The sequence below is a fragment of the Anolis sagrei genome, chromosome 3 (assembly GCF_037176765.1).
Source record: "Anolis sagrei isolate rAnoSag1 chromosome 3, rAnoSag1.mat, whole genome shotgun sequence".
Classification (NCBI taxonomy): Eukaryota; Metazoa; Chordata; class Lepidosauria; order Squamata; family Dactyloidae; genus Anolis; species Anolis sagrei.
The window spans coordinates 26339351-26354587 of record NC_090023.1 but is presented as its reverse complement, the minus strand read 5'-3'; the positions used below and the strand labels follow the sequence as shown (position 1 = coordinate 26354587).

Genomic DNA, 15237 nt, shown 5'->3' with positions numbered 1-15237 from the left:
CCATAATGAGCCATGCGTGCGAATAGACACGCTGAGGAGTAAAATTTTTTGGCCATAGAATCAAGTTTCCTTCCCTCTTTGTCAGAGGGGGAGGTTTGATTTGTTTGTACAGGTTTTGGTTGAGCATCAGTCACAATAGAATTTGCTTTAGGCATTTTAGATAGCCATGAAGCTGAGGATAAGTCAATACGGTATAAATTTTCTGCCCTCTTGGGAGTTGCCGGGATCATAGCCGGGGCCACTCCTGTATTTTTTAGAACTTTTAGTAAGAAGGGTAAAGTGGGCAACACAGTGGAAGTGGGTTGTTGTTGTTCAGTAGAAGTGAAACATGGATCTACCACAGTATCTGTGGGTTCAGGTGTAGCAAGGTTTAGGGCCCTGGAGAGTCTTATCAGAAGGGCAGAGAATTTTTTAAACTCTTCTAAATTCTTAGGAGAGGGGTCAGAGTCTGGAAGGTGGTCATGGATAACTGGGGTGTCATCAGTGGATTCAAGGTCCACTGTCTCAGCTTCTTGTTGAGTCTGAATGAGTGGGTCCTGGAGGGGTTGAGGAGGGTCAGGTTGAAGCTGTTCATCAGGAGGATGAGAGAGTGTGGCTGTTGGGGGGACATGAGGGGGTTGTGGGTAGGCAAAGTGGGGTGGATAATGGGCATTGTAGTCCTTAGGATTGAGGGGGGGTGGGTAATAGAAGGGATACATAGGATATGGTGGTGGGGGAGGGTAAAGATGGTAAGGGTAGTCCTGGGGACTATAGGGGTGATATTGCTCCGCAGGGTGCAATCTAGCTCTTTTGGAAGGGAGGGGGTTAGGAGGGGGCTGAGGGGAAGGAGAAAGCTGGCGGCAGCGCGAGGTTTGTCTTCCTGGGGGAGGAGTTTCCTCCGGTGCCGGGGAATCTGGTGGGCTGGGGGAAGGAGGAGGAGAGGCTTGGGAGGGAGGGAGGGGCGGAGGGGAAAGCTCCGTCGAGGCCTGAGCCTGCAGATCCAGTTGCGGATCCAGGAGCTCCAAAGGGGGAAGATAGGAAGGGTCTTCCATATGGAGCATGGTCAGGAGAGGATCTTGGAGCTGGAGGGCGGAACCGGAGAGGTGAGTCATCGGTTCCAGTATAGGGGGACTCAAGGGCTGTTCGCCAGTGAGTTGCCGTCCCTTTTTTTGTTTTGAATTTTTTTCTTTCGCTTTTGTCGCCCTCGTGGTTTGCTTTGAGGGCTTGGATTTTTTTCTTGGCGGCTCCGTTGAGGAAGCGTTCGCCTGGCCCGAATCTCGCCTATCTCCAACACATGGAGAGGGAGGCTGAGGGGGCTCTTGGGCTGGGGAGGAATGGGAGGGGGCTGGAGGAGCCTGGGGAGCCAGGGCACGCTCATAAAGTAAAGCTTTTAATCTTGAATCTCTGCCCTTGCGGGCTCTAGTTGTAAAGCTCAGACATATCTCACATGATTGGGGATTGTGGGCCTCCCCAAGACAAAGTAAACATTTAGAGTGTTTATCGGCCTCGGGCAGAGTAGCCCCGCAGGCCGAGCAGTTTTTGAAATAAGGAGAAGACATGCTAGCCTGCAATAAGAGTAGTCAGCCGGTCCAAGTCAGGAATGGAGAAGACGGGTCAGAAGGCAGTCCTTGGTCAAAAGCAGTAGTATACAGAGAGAGAACGTTCCGAGATGCTGTCTGATTAGCGCGGAAAAAGGAACTACCTCTCAGCCGCATGCGACGGCATATATACCGAGGGGGCGGGGAGGTGGGCGGAGCTTAGAATAATCATTTTTTATTCATTAAACTTTAGAATGTTCCAGATTTCTGCACATGCGCGACGGAAAACCCATAGGTGTGGATTTCGCAGAGGACACGAAGAATAAATTTAGGTTGCTTACCTGTAACCGTATTTCTTCGAGTGTCCATCTGCGAAATTCACACCTATGGGTTTCCCTTCGCGCATGCGCAGAAATCCGGAACATTCTAAGTTTGATGAAATAAAAAATGATTATTTTGAGGCTCCGCCCCCCTCCCCGCCCCCTCGTATATATATCCCACCGTGTGCGGGTGAGCTCTAGTTCCCCAGCGCTAATCACAGCTAGGTCTAGAGGCATGACAGAGGGGAGGAAGGGCGGGTTGTGTGAATTTCGCAGATGGACACTCGAAGAAATACGGTTACAGGTAAGCAACCTAAATTTATTCTTCGTGTCCTCTGCGAAATCCACACCTATGGGTGAATAGCAAGCTACTGACCTGGAGGTGGGTCATGCCACGCAGGAGAAGAGGACGGCTCTGCCAAAAGCAGCGTCTTTCTTTGCTTGTATGTCCAACTTGTAGTGGGAGACAAACGTGGAGGGAGTAGACCACGTGGCTGCTCTACAGATTTGGTCCAAGGGGACTCCTCGAAGAAAAGCTTGGGACGTGGACACCGAACGTGTCGAGTGAGCCACGATGTGAGAAGGAGGTTCTTTCTTTGCCAATTGGTAAGCTAGTTGGATCGTCGAAACAATCCAAGAGGCCAACCCTTGAGATGATATAGGGTGGCCCAGCATGTCTTTTCTGTATTTCAAAAACAACTTAGGGGACTTCCTAGAGGTGGAGGTCCTATGTAGATAAAAGGAGAGTGCTCTCTTAACATCAAGGGAGTGTAACGCTACCTCCAACGGGGAGGATGGGTTAGGGAAAAAGGCCGGGAGAACAATATCTTGTGACATATGGAAATGAGAAACAACTTTGGGCAAAAACGTAACATCGGTCCGGAGGACCACCTTGTCGTCATGGAACCTAATGTATGGAGGGTCTGAGCGTAGAGCTGTCAACTCACTCGATCGCCTAGCAGACGTAATGGCCACGAGAAATGCCGTTTTCCAAGACAAGTGGGAAATGTCGGCAGAGGCCATAGGTTCAAAGGGCGGTTTTGACAACTGGGATAATACTAACTCTAGGCTCCACTGAGGTGAAGGAAGGGACGTAGGAGGGTGAACGTTTTTATAGCCCTTGAGGAACAACTGGACAAGGTTGTCTTGAAAAAGGGACGGCAAGCCGAATTTCCTGCGAACAGAAGAGATTGCTGCCAAGTAGCACTTAACCGAGGAAAGGGAGAAATTCTTGTTAGAAAGGGTAACAAGGAAATCTAGTATCACCGAAATAGGTGCTGAGGTGGGCGTGTAGCCCACTGTTTGAGTATACTTTTGAAAAGATGACCACTTATAATGATATGACTTTTTAGTGGTAGGTTTATGGGCGGCCAACAGAATTCTGGAAACATCGTCGGATAGGTTCATTGTGGTTTGATCCTCCACGCCGTTAGGGAAAGGGAGTGGAGGTCCGGATGGAGGACCAGGCCGTTCTCTATTGAGAGAAGGTCCGGGATTGGGGGGAGGCGGAGGAACTCCTTGTTGGAGATGCAGAGGAGAGGAGCAAACCAGTGCTGACGCGGCCACCAGGGGGTGATCAGGATGCAATCGGTATTGTCCTGAATTATCTTGGCTATGACTGGGGATAGGAGAGGGAGAGGTGGGAATAGGTAAAGGAGGCCTGGAGACCATAGGAACAGAAAGGCATCTCCTAGACAACCTGGGGATGCGTGAGGGCGGAGCCTTGCGCAGTAGAGAGGGCAATGTGTGTTTACAGGGGATGCGAATAGGTCTATGATGGGGGTGCCCCATTTGTGGGTGAGAGTTTTGAATTGTGTGGGATGTAGTTGCCACTCGTGGTTGTTCTTTGAGGACCTGCTTAGAGAGTCCGCCAGTATGTTGTCCTGGCCTGGTAGGTGGATGGCTGTGAGGAGGATGTTCCTCTGGATGCACCATTCCCAAATTCGTGTCGATATGGCTAGTAAGGTGTGAGAGCGTGTTCCCCCTTGTTTGTTGATGTAGTATTTGACTGCAGTGTTGTCTGTCACAATTTGGAGTTTGCGGTTCGAAACGATGCGGACAAAGGCTCTGAGGGCCTTTTCTACCGCCATCATCTCGAGTGCGTTTATATGTAGGTTTCGGTCCTGAGGGGACCAGTGGCCGCTCACTTTGAAACCTTTGAGGTGCGCTCCCCAGCCCGAGTTGGAGGCGTCTGTCGTGAGGGACATGGATGGGTGAGGTTGGGTGAAAGGCATACCCGATTGAACATTGTATTGCTTTGTCCACCATGAGAGGGAGTGGAGGACGGAGTGGGGTGGGTATAGGATTCGGGATTGAGATTCTCGTAGGGGGTCGAATGACTTGATGAACCATCTCTGCAGCGGCCTCATCTTTAGGCGGGCAAATGGGGTTACATTTGTGGTAGATGACATGTGTCCAAGGATAGACTGGATAGCCCAGGCCGAGGCCCGACGGGATTGTTGGAGATTTAGGATTGATTGCTGAAGGTTGGTGAAACGGTCGTCTGGAAGGAAGGCCTTTTGGAGGGTGGAGTCTATGATGGCTCCGATGAACTGGATTCGTTGGGTTGGGGTGAGATGGGATTTTTCCTGGTTCACAACCAGACCCAAGTCCTGTAAGAGAGATAAGGCGTAATGAATATCTTTGCACAGTTGCGTTTTTGATATAGAACAAAATAACCAGTCATCCAGGTAAGGAAAAACCACGATGTTTTGTTGGCGGAGGTGCGCCGCTATGACTGACATGCATTTTGTAAACACTCTGGGTGCGGTGGACAAGCCAAACGCGAGGGAGTTGAACGAGAAGTGTTTGTCTTGCACTGCAAAGGTGAGGAACCTGCGATGGGAGTTCCTAATTGAGATATGGAAGTAGGCATCTTGTAGATCCACCGTCGCTAGCCACGCTCCCGGTGGGATGAAGGGTAGTATGTTAGGAAGTGTAACCATGCGGAATTTGCGTGGTGTGATGAAGGTATTAAGCCTACGAAGATCTAGGATGGGGCGTAGTCCCCCGTCCCTCTTGTCTATTAGGAAGTATCGAGAAAAAAAGCAGGTGTCGGTATTGTGTGTGGGGTTGGGAGATATGGCGCCCTTTTGAAGGAGCGAGTGTATCTCTTCCCAAATCTCCTGGGAGGGTTGTGTAAGGAGGACCTTTCCAACAGGTGGGTATGTGTCAAACTCTATCGCATATCCTCTTTCAATTATGTCCAAAACCCAGGCATCTGTGGTGATAGATTGCCATGCTGGAAGAAACGGCTGTAGTCTATTGAAGTATGTGAATGGTGGTGTGTGTATGGAAGGATGAGTGGTAATGGTTAGTGATGTGCTAAAAACGACGTTTATTGTTATTGGAGGGTCTGGTACCACGGTACTGACCTCTGAAAGGAAGCTGAGGCCGTCTCGGGGCTGTAGACTGGGTGTAAGATCTCTGTCGTCCTCTGTAGAAGGAGGTGTTATAAGGTCTGTTGTAGTAATGAGGGCGGTAGTAATATGAGCCCCATCGTTGGCGTTGGTAAGAGTGAGGTTGTTGGTCATATTTAAAGACCGTTTGTTTCATTTTATGAGAATGCTCGAGTTGCGAATCAGTCTCCGGGTTGAAAAGTCCTGCTTCGTCCATAGGCAGGTTTTCGATGAGGTTGCGTTGTGATTGGGAGAGGATAGCAGCCCTTAGCCAGGCATGGCGGCGAAGGGCCACCGAGCCTGCAATGAGTTTGCCAGCAGTGTCTGCTGTATTTCTTGCAAGATCCTTTTGTAAAGATGACAAAAGTAGGGCCTCTTGCTTAAAAGCTAGAGCCAGTGGCTGATCAGCTGGAGGTAACAGTTCCAGGTAGGGTGATATTTTGTTCCATAGGTGGGTTTGATATACACTCATATAAACCCCATAATGAGCCATGCGTGCAAACAAGCATGCTGAGGAATAGAATTTCTTGGCCATGGAGTCAAGTTTCCTTCCCTCTTTATCAGAGGGAGAGGTCTGGTTAGTTTGGACAGGTTTTGGTTGAGCATCAGTTACAATGGAGTTTGCTTTAGGCATTTTAGAAAGCCATGAAGCTGCGGAGAGATCAATACGGTATAAATTTTCTGCTCTTTTAGGAGTTGCCGGGATCATAGCCGGAGCGACTCCAGTATTTTTTAAAATTTTTAGTAGAAATGGTAAGGTGGGCAACACAGTAGACATGGGCTGTTGTTGTTCAGTAGAAGTAAAGCAGGGGTCTACCACAGTGTCTGTGGGTTCAGGTGTAGCCAGATTTAGGGTCCTAGCTAGCCTTATTAGCAGGGCAGAGAATTTTTTAAATTCTTCCAAGTTCTTGGGAGAAGGGTCAGGGTCTGGGAGTGGTTCATGTATAAGTGGAGTCTCATCTGTTGATTCCAAGTCCATTATCTCTGATTCTTGGTGAGTCTGAATGAGGGGGTCTTGGAGTGGTTGGGGGGGGTCTGGAGCAATGTGTTCCTCTGGAGGATGAGAAAGTGTGGCTGTAGGGGCTGCATGTGGGGGTTGTGGGTATCCAAACTGGGGTGGATAATGGGCACTGTAGTCCCTGGTGGGGTTGGGGGGAGGGGGATAGTAGAAGGGGTACATAGGGTAAGGAGGAGGGGGAGGGTAGAGGTGATAAGGGTAATCCTGTGGGCTATAAGGATGATATTGTTCGTGTCTGGCCCTTTTAGAAGGGTGGGGGCTAGGAGAGGGATGAGGGGAAGGGGAGAGAGAGCGCTGGCGGCGGCGCGGAACGCGCGCTGCTGAAGCTTGCTGTTCCGAGGGAGGAGTCTCCCTCGGTACCGGCGAATCCTGAGGGCTGGGGGAGGGAGGAGGAGATGACTGGGAGGGAGGGAGGGGCGGAGGAGAAAGCTCCGTATTAGGATCAGTTTGCAGCGGATCCAGGAGCTCCAGCGGGGGAAGGTAGGAAGGATCTTCCAAATGGAGCAAGGAGGGAAGGGGATCCTGAAGCTGTGTGACGGAACCGGAGAGATGGGGCATCGGTTCCAGGGTAGGGGGGCTCAAGGGCTGCTCGCCAGTGAGTTGCCGTCCCTTTTTTTGCTTTGAGGCTTTCTCTTTTGTTTTTGTCGCCCTCGCAGCTTGTTTTGAGGGCTTGGATTTTTTTCTCGGCGGCTCCACTGAGGAAGCGCTCGCCTGGCCCGGGTCTCGCCTATCTCCAGCACGTGGAGAGGAAGGCTGAGGGGGCTCTTGGGTTGGGGAGGAATGGGAGGGGGCAGAAGAAGCCTGAGGAGCCAAAGCGCGCTCATATAACAGCGCTTTCAAACGGCTATCTCTGCCTTTGCGAGCTCTAGCTGTAAAGCTGAGGCAAATGTCGCATGACTGGGGATTATGAGCCTCTCCCAAGCATAGTAAGCATTTGGAGTGCTTATCGGCCTCGGGGAGGGTAGCCCCGCAGGCCGAGCAGTTTTTGAAATAAGGAGAAGACATGCTTAGCCTGTAATCAAAAGAGTAGTCAGCCAGTCCGAGTCAGGGTTGGAGAGGAGACGGAGGTAGTAAAAACAGTCCTTAAGTCAAGCCCAGCCGGTAGAATGGAGAGAGAACGTTCCGAGATGCTGCCTGATTAGCGCGGAAAAATGAACTAGAGCTCACCCGCACACGGTGGGATATATATACGAGGGGGCGGGGAGGGGGGCGGAGCCTCAAAATAATCATTTTTTATTTCATCAAACTTAGAATGTTCCGGATTTCTGCGCATGCGCGAAGGGAAACCCATAGGTGTGGATTTCGCAGAGGACACGAAGAATAAAAACAAGAATTTTGTTTTACAGTTGTTTATCTTAAGTAACAAACCACTTACTTCTACAATAGTTAGTAAAGCTTCTTGGGAGTTGCGCATAACAGCCATAGTTTTCTCGCAGCATCTAGAAGACAATGTCAGACAAAGACCAATTTCAAAAGTAGTGTCACTAATACTTCGAATACATGGATATATTTTATTTTTATGGGCAATAGAATACTTTACAACTATAATTAACCCTTTTGTTCATAATACGATTTTAGCTTTACTACTCTTGTTTTTTTAACTTGGTTGTAAGCTGCTTTGGGTCCCATGTCAGGAGAAAGGTGAAATATAAATCAATTGAAATATGGCTTCCATTGGTTAACTACTGAGCGATTTCTCAAACATATGAACAGCTGTAACTCTGTTGTACACTCAGCAATAACAAGTGCTGGGCTTTAGCAAAGCAAGTTAACCACCAGCTGCAGTAAACCTTGCCAATCAAAGGTTGACAGTTCGAGGTCTGGGTAAGGGTGAACTCCTAGCCTTTAGGCCAGCTTCTGCCTACCTAGCAGTTCGAAACCAAAATGTGAGTAGATTAATAGGTACCCCCATCGCCGGAACTGAGCACAAGCCCCCAAGATGCCAAAGATGGGAAAAGCCCCTGTTGCGCCAACTCCACTGGCTACCGATTTGCTACTGGGCTCAATTCAAAGTGCTGCAGTTGGCCTTTAAAGCCCTAAACGGTTCCGGCCCAAGCTACCTATCTGACCGCATCTCTGCCTATGAACCCACCAGGACTTTGAGATCTTCCGGGGAGGCCCTGCTCTCGATCCCGCCTGCTTCTCAAGCACGGCTGGCGGGGACGAGAGATAGGCCCTTCTCGGTGGTGGCTCCTCGGCTGTGGAACGCCCTTCCCATGGACATTAGACTAGCACCATCTCTAATGGTATTCCGCAAAAAAGTGAAGACCTGGCTGTTTGAGCAGGCGTTCGAATAATTAGTGCAATGATTGGTTAACGGAACAATGGATGACGAATTTGGATCATGTTTTCTGATGATGAGACGATAGTGAATGGTTATTGTAGTAATTGCTTATTAATTGTGTAATGTGTTAGGTAGTTTGCTTTTACATTGTAGCGTTGAATTTTTTGCTGTTCTTATTTGTTGTAAACCGCTGTGAGTCGCCTTCGGGCTGAGAACAGCGGTATATAAGCAGAGTAAATAAAAGCCTATATATATCTCTATCTATGTACAATTGTCTGTCTAGTCAGTATATAAACAGCACTGAATATTTGCCGTATATGTGTTCTGTGATCCACCCTGAGCCCCCTTTGGGGTGAGAAGGGCGAAATATAAATACTGTAAATAAACATAGAGAAAGGCTGTAGCTTCACTTTTTCTACTTTACCTCCTGAAGACCCCTTCTACGCCAGTGATTCCCATCCCATCTACTATATCTCTTGTTAGTCTAAATGGCACTGTCTCTGGGGTAGGAAGGATTTTGCCCTGCTCAAAAGCCACACCTAATAGAAAAGAAAGAAAATAAATATTTTCAATAATTTGATATATGCAATGTAAATGCAATTCTGGGCATTATCTCTTGCTTTTATACTTACCTAGATCAATGTGCACAAGCTCTGCACTTTGCTCATCTAACAGAATATTCTGTACATGTCTGTCTCCAAGACCAAGAATGTAGCCAACTGGAAAAAGAAGGCATTCGTATAAAGCCAAATATGTTTACACTACAATCTACATCTCATTGTACTGATAATGTATAACAGAAGCATACTACTTAGCATTTTCTCTATCATAGTTTGAGAGTTACCGGGGATTAAAAAGATCCCTAGTTACCATAGCCACCTGGGGGAGCTCCCTGTGGCACAATGGGTTACGTTGCAGAATACAAGGAATCAGGTGTGTGTGTGTGTGTGTGTGTGTGTGTGTAAACTGCAAAATAAGATGAATGAAGCTGATTGGTTGTGCAATGCCAGTGGTGATGGCTGACCCTGGGACTTTTGGATACTGTTGCAATTTTGTTAAGGCTTTGAACTATGCAGGTAGAGAGAGATGAAGAGAGAAGCAGAGAGAGACAGACTGATTTGCTTCTTGGCTGCTGAAAGAAGGTCACTCATATGGACAAAGAAATAACATTTTAAATCTCTCTGAACTTACATTTAGTGAGTTGATGCAACTGATCATATTGTACATATGTTGTTCTGAATTAAGAAGAGTAAACTACTTGTTCTTTACTGTCCACCTGCATGGCATATTTTCTCTCTCTGGCAAGGCAGTGTGTGGGCTGATCCAATGTGAACTACATGTGGTTTATTTTACATTACGCCACAGGTTAAACCCTTGTCCTGGCAGGACTCCTGACTGAAATGTTGGCGGTTCAAATACGGAGAGCAGGTGAACACCCGTCTGTCAGCTCCAGCTTCTCATTCGGGGACATGAGAGAAGCCTCCCATAGGATGGTAAAAAATCCGGGTGTCCCCCTGGGCAACGTCCTTGCAATATTCTCACACCAGAAGCGACTTGCAATTTTTCAAGTTGCTCATGACACACACAAAAGTTTAGGCACCTGGAAGTTCTGTTTTTCTATTCATGGCAATAAAGCTAAATCAGATACAAAAGTATAGGCAGTTAAATGTACAGTATTTAGGAACTGAAAAGTAAGTGGGATCTTCATAATTGTAGTAGACAGTATCAAGTAGTTCACTTTTGCTTCTAAAAACCAACAATGCATCAATTTTATTGAGATCTGAAAAATCAAAGGAGAAAAAAGGGATTGACCAAGTTTTACCTATTGATGAAGTGGCAACACTGCGAGTATATGCCAAACGTTTCTCAAACCACACTGCAGGATCCAGAAATTTCTCCATACAGAAATAGCGAAATACAGGTTGAAACTTCTGGCATACATCAATGAAGATGGCGTATTTCTCTTCAAAACTTTTCTTTTGTGCTTGCTTTAAAGAGAACCACAAATAATTTGGAGACACCATTTGTTTGTCTTACTTATTCTTTCAACTTGAACTCATGCTATTTGTTTATGCATAGCTAGGTTTGTGAAAACATAACATGACACACACATACACAATACTGAAATATATTAAAATATCACCAGATATAAAATTATTGGATTTCGGTGATATATCTCAAGGCCTCAGTGAAACATAGTGATGTACTAGAGAAAAAGCCAAATTATCAAATATAGTGAATAGTGAAATGGTTTACAGTCTGCAAAATTTAAAACCCCAAGATGCAAATAATGTGTTCTTTGTGCGTTGTGGAATGTGTGAGTGTCACTGAGAGCATATGTCTGGTTCCAGTCATAGGACAAATCTAATTATAATGAATGAAAAGCTAGTTGAGTAAATATAAAGAATTAATTGATCTATAATGGACCCAAGAAAGGGCCATTAGAAAGTATTGGCTGATGTAAATCTGATGGAAGGCAGCCAAGAACCAAGAGATCTCGGCATCTTGTATCACCTCTAATATCTCTGTTATTGGACGGGAATTACAGTTTACCTAAATGGAGAGCATTGCATGTATCTAATCTGATTGGCCAAATGGAGATTAGGAAAGACACAGACTGAAAAGAGGCCGAAGCCAAGCAGACCTCCTCTGTCAGAAGAACACTGTGAATGACAGTTTTAATACTGATTACACTATTTCTAGCTTTTGACTGTCCAGTCAATGCTAACAAATTCAAAACTATGCTAAACAGATATTTCCCATTATTATTTAATGGATGATATTAAATATAGCAATGCCTAGAATATTAACCTCAGATATAGCTTAATATCAAAAGTGATTGGGGTGAGAAGTGTTTGGGATTTTTTTTTGGACTTTGAAATACCTGTATTTGCCATGAGGTATCTTGGAGATGAGACCCAAGTTTAAACACAATATTCATATATGCTTTGTATGTACACCTTATATACTCGGGTATAAGCTGAGTTTTTCAGCCCTTTTTTAAGGCTGAAAAGCCCCCCTCGGCTTCTCCCTGAGTCAAAGTTATGTATTATTTTACTCTGTTATTATTATTACATTGATTATTTTTCTATATTTATTATTCTTACTACATTTACATTATTTTACTTTATTATTATTATTACATTTATTATTTTATTCTATTTATTATTATATTTATTATCTTCTCTATTTATTATTGTTATTTTACATTTATTATTTTACTCAATTTACTATTATTACATTTATTATTTTACTCTATTATTACATATTACATTTATTATTTTACTCTTATTATTACATTTATTGTTTTTCTCTTTATTATTATTTTATTATTTTATTCTATTATTGTTATTATTACATTTATTATTTTACTCTATTATTAAATTGTATCAATATTGTATATTATGCTTTTATGGTTTTAAATTGTATATCGTTGATTGATTCTTATCCTTGTTGTAAACCGCGTTGAGTCGCCTGTTGGGCTGAGAAACTGTGGTATACAAGTAAAGTAAATAAATAAATATTATTGGAAGGACATGTAAGCACATTTACATTGAAGAAGGTTAGAATAATGGTTTAATCAGAGTTGGACAGTCTTATCTTACAGTTTTATGTAAATATTCAAAAACATTTAACCTACTGATGCCTTGATTAATGTAATTTTATTGGTATCTTTTTTATTTTTAAATTTACCAGTATCTGCTGCATTTCCCACCCTCGGCTTATATTCGAGTCAATATATTTTCCCAGTTTTTTGTAGTAAAATTGGGTGCCTCAGCTTATATTCGGGTCGGCTTAAACTCGAGCATGCACAGTACATTATTTTAAATTAATCTATATTAAAATTCCGATTTCTAGTAATTAACATGGCTGCATGATTCAGTAAGTTTTCTCATGTTAACTTTCCATACAGAGAATGACACTTAATGAAACAAATTATTTATTGGTGTCTACTTACCACCATTTTCCCTTGGCAGTCTAAGTTACTATAGTCATTTGGTCTGTATCGCTTGTGAGCACTGCTGTCAGTATTGACAAGGAAGTCACCCAAGGGAATTGTCCCTGAACACCATTCTAAGACACCACTTCTCTGAGAGAGGGGGACCACCTAAGACATAAGAAGAGATGTGTTAACTGTCCTTATGAACCATTAAACACAAGTTTTTTGTAACCATGGTTCTCAAATATGTATTCAAATTGTGGTTGTGGTTCATGAAGGAACTGGTTTGTTTCCTAGATGATATCAATATGGTACCAGGTTCTATCAGAAAGGAAAGAGAAGATGAAAATCACTCCAGAGATGTCTGGCTGGAGAGAGTGTTGCAGTTCATGGCACGCTCTCCAACTGTGAACTGTAAGAAATGGGAGAGATTATCAGCTCAGAAGTATCGCACAAGACTTTCTCCGCAGACTGTTCAAGGTAGAATCCTTACCAAGACCTCAGATGATGATAAAGTCCTCAGTGGGTCAATGCTAATGAAAGCAAATCATATTGAGCTAGACAGGTCCATGGAAGAGCACCTTTAAACCAATATCACACTCCAGAGTTCAATGATAAGCAAAACAGTTTATTAAGATATAAAAGTAGCTTCAGCAAAAAATAGGTAAAATATAAAAAGTAAATGCAAAATATAATCCATGTAAAACAAGGCACTTGAAATGACTAGGAATCTTGACAGAACACAGCAATCCAGAAGATCGAAAATACATGACAGGTATAACAAAGATCCAAAAATACATGAGTCCATTAAACCACTTGATTCTTGAAGCAATACAGGAAACCAGGAAAATACTTGATACTTTAAACATGAGTCCATGAATCCCTTACCATGAGAGAACGAGACAAAGGAACTTATTGCTTGATACTTTTATCCAGACATTGATTCCTCTAAAGCAGAGGTCCTCAAACTTTTTGAACAGAGGGCCAGGTCACGGTCCCTCAAACTGTTGGAGGGCCGGATTATTATTATAATTTGAAAAAAACATGAATGAATTCCTTTGACACTGCACATATCTTATTTGTAATGCAAAATACACTTAAAACAATACAATAATTAAAATGAAGAACATTTTTAACAAATATAAACTTATTAGTATTTCAATGGGAAGTGTGGGTCTGCTTTTGGCTGATGAGATAGGATTGTTGTTGTTGTGTGCTTGCAAGTCATTTCAGGCTTAGGTTGATCCTGAGCGAGGGCCGGGTAAATGACCTTGGAGGACCGTATTTGGCCCCTGGGCCATAGTTTGAGGACCCCTGCTCTAAAGGATAGCCCAAATCAAATCTGCTTTATACCTAGAAAACTATGTCTCTTCCCTTGAGAACTCTCAAGGGGGTCTTTTCTCATTAAGAGGTGCTGTGACTGGTGCCTCCCTTCAGCTGCCTGTCTCTGTTCTCCTATCTAACTTTGGTGAGTCAGAAAAATCTAAATCTGCAATTACCACATTCAGATCAGAGTCTGACCTTGGTTCTCTTGAGAAAGCTAGCTCAGGCCTACCAGCCTTTGAATCTGTCTCTAACTGAAAATCCACTGCTGGCCTAACCTTCCCAGAATCCCCAGCTCCAATATGTACAGAAATAGACTCCTGTGAATCCTCAAACCCATCAGGTACAGAACCAGACTCCTATGCGTCTACAGAGGCTTGTTCAATGTCCTCTGAAACCTCAGGCAGAGAAACAATCACAGGCTGAACCACAACACTATGTCCTAATAGTCTAAGGCAGCCCCGTATGAGAGAGGGGAATCATGGCAGCTCAGTGGAAGAGCAAATGCTTTGCAGTGAGAAGATTCTGGGTTCAATTTCAGTGATCACCAGTTAAAATAATTTGTACAGAGAAGTGCTGAGCACATGCAGACAGAATTAACTGTGACAAACTAGATGAGCAATGGTCTAACTTTATATAAAGCAGTTTAATCATTATTTCAACCATGTAATTAATATCCTTTGGCAAAAGAACAATAAAACTTGCCTTGTATCTGCGGATAGTTAATTTTCTCTTTCTAGTTTCGGTGTTTTCCTGGAGCAGGGTATTGCACATCTGGAAAACCTGCTGCATGACAGCATCCTGCCTCAGGTCATCACGGCCCTTCAGGGAGACATGAAAATACAATTTTCAAGGCATATCAATCGAGAAGGAATGCAACATTAACTCATACGGCCTGATTCAGTGTATATTTACTCAAAAACAAATGGAACTTAAACTCACAAAATACATCAAGGGTTACACTTTATAGCAGCCAACACAGTACTGTTTGCTAGTGTGTTGTCACTGTACAATTAATCTTGTATAGTTGTTTAGAAGCCTGCAAATATTTCACACATTTTAAAGCATATTGCTGCCTCAACTGGATATTAATTTTCCAACATTTTACCACACCAAAGTCAGCCACTATATTATAAAATGAAATTTGCCAGCATGCATCCAAAACAGATGTTGAAAAGTATGTCCAATAGGCCATTTTTGAGAACCCTAACCCACTTCTCAAAAAAGTGGCAAAAAAGCTAGGGACAATTTTTAAAAGGAGGTTTTTCTTTCCCATTCGTCCCTACAGAACTGATCTTTGGTTTACCGCATTGTCCAAGAGAGGACCCAAAGGATCAATACCCATTAAGAAAGCCTCTCCATGGCTAGGGGAGCTTTCTCAGTTTAAAGAAGCATTTTAATTGCCCCTGTGGCTCCATGGGGTGAGGAATAAATTAC

At 44.1% G+C, this 15237-nt stretch overlaps 1 protein-coding gene across 2 annotated transcripts in view; it reads right to left on the bottom strand.

The window, feature by feature from the left end:
• Positions 1-15237, bottom strand: part of ATM (ATM serine/threonine kinase) — a 91635-nt gene that overhangs the window by 6595 nt on the left and 69803 nt on the right. For both annotated transcript variants that reach the window (XM_067466553.1, XM_067466554.1), the window contains exons 56-61: positions 14506-14622; positions 12496-12645; positions 10360-10525; positions 9170-9256; positions 8962-9076; positions 7629-7692 (exon numbers count right to left, since the gene is read on the bottom strand). In XM_067466553.1, the coding sequence (XP_067322654.1) occupies positions 7629-7692; positions 8962-9076; positions 9170-9256; positions 10360-10525; positions 12496-12645; positions 14506-14622 (699 nt within the window). The remainder of the gene's footprint in view (positions 1-7628; positions 7693-8961; positions 9077-9169; positions 9257-10359; positions 10526-12495; positions 12646-14505; positions 14623-15237) is intronic.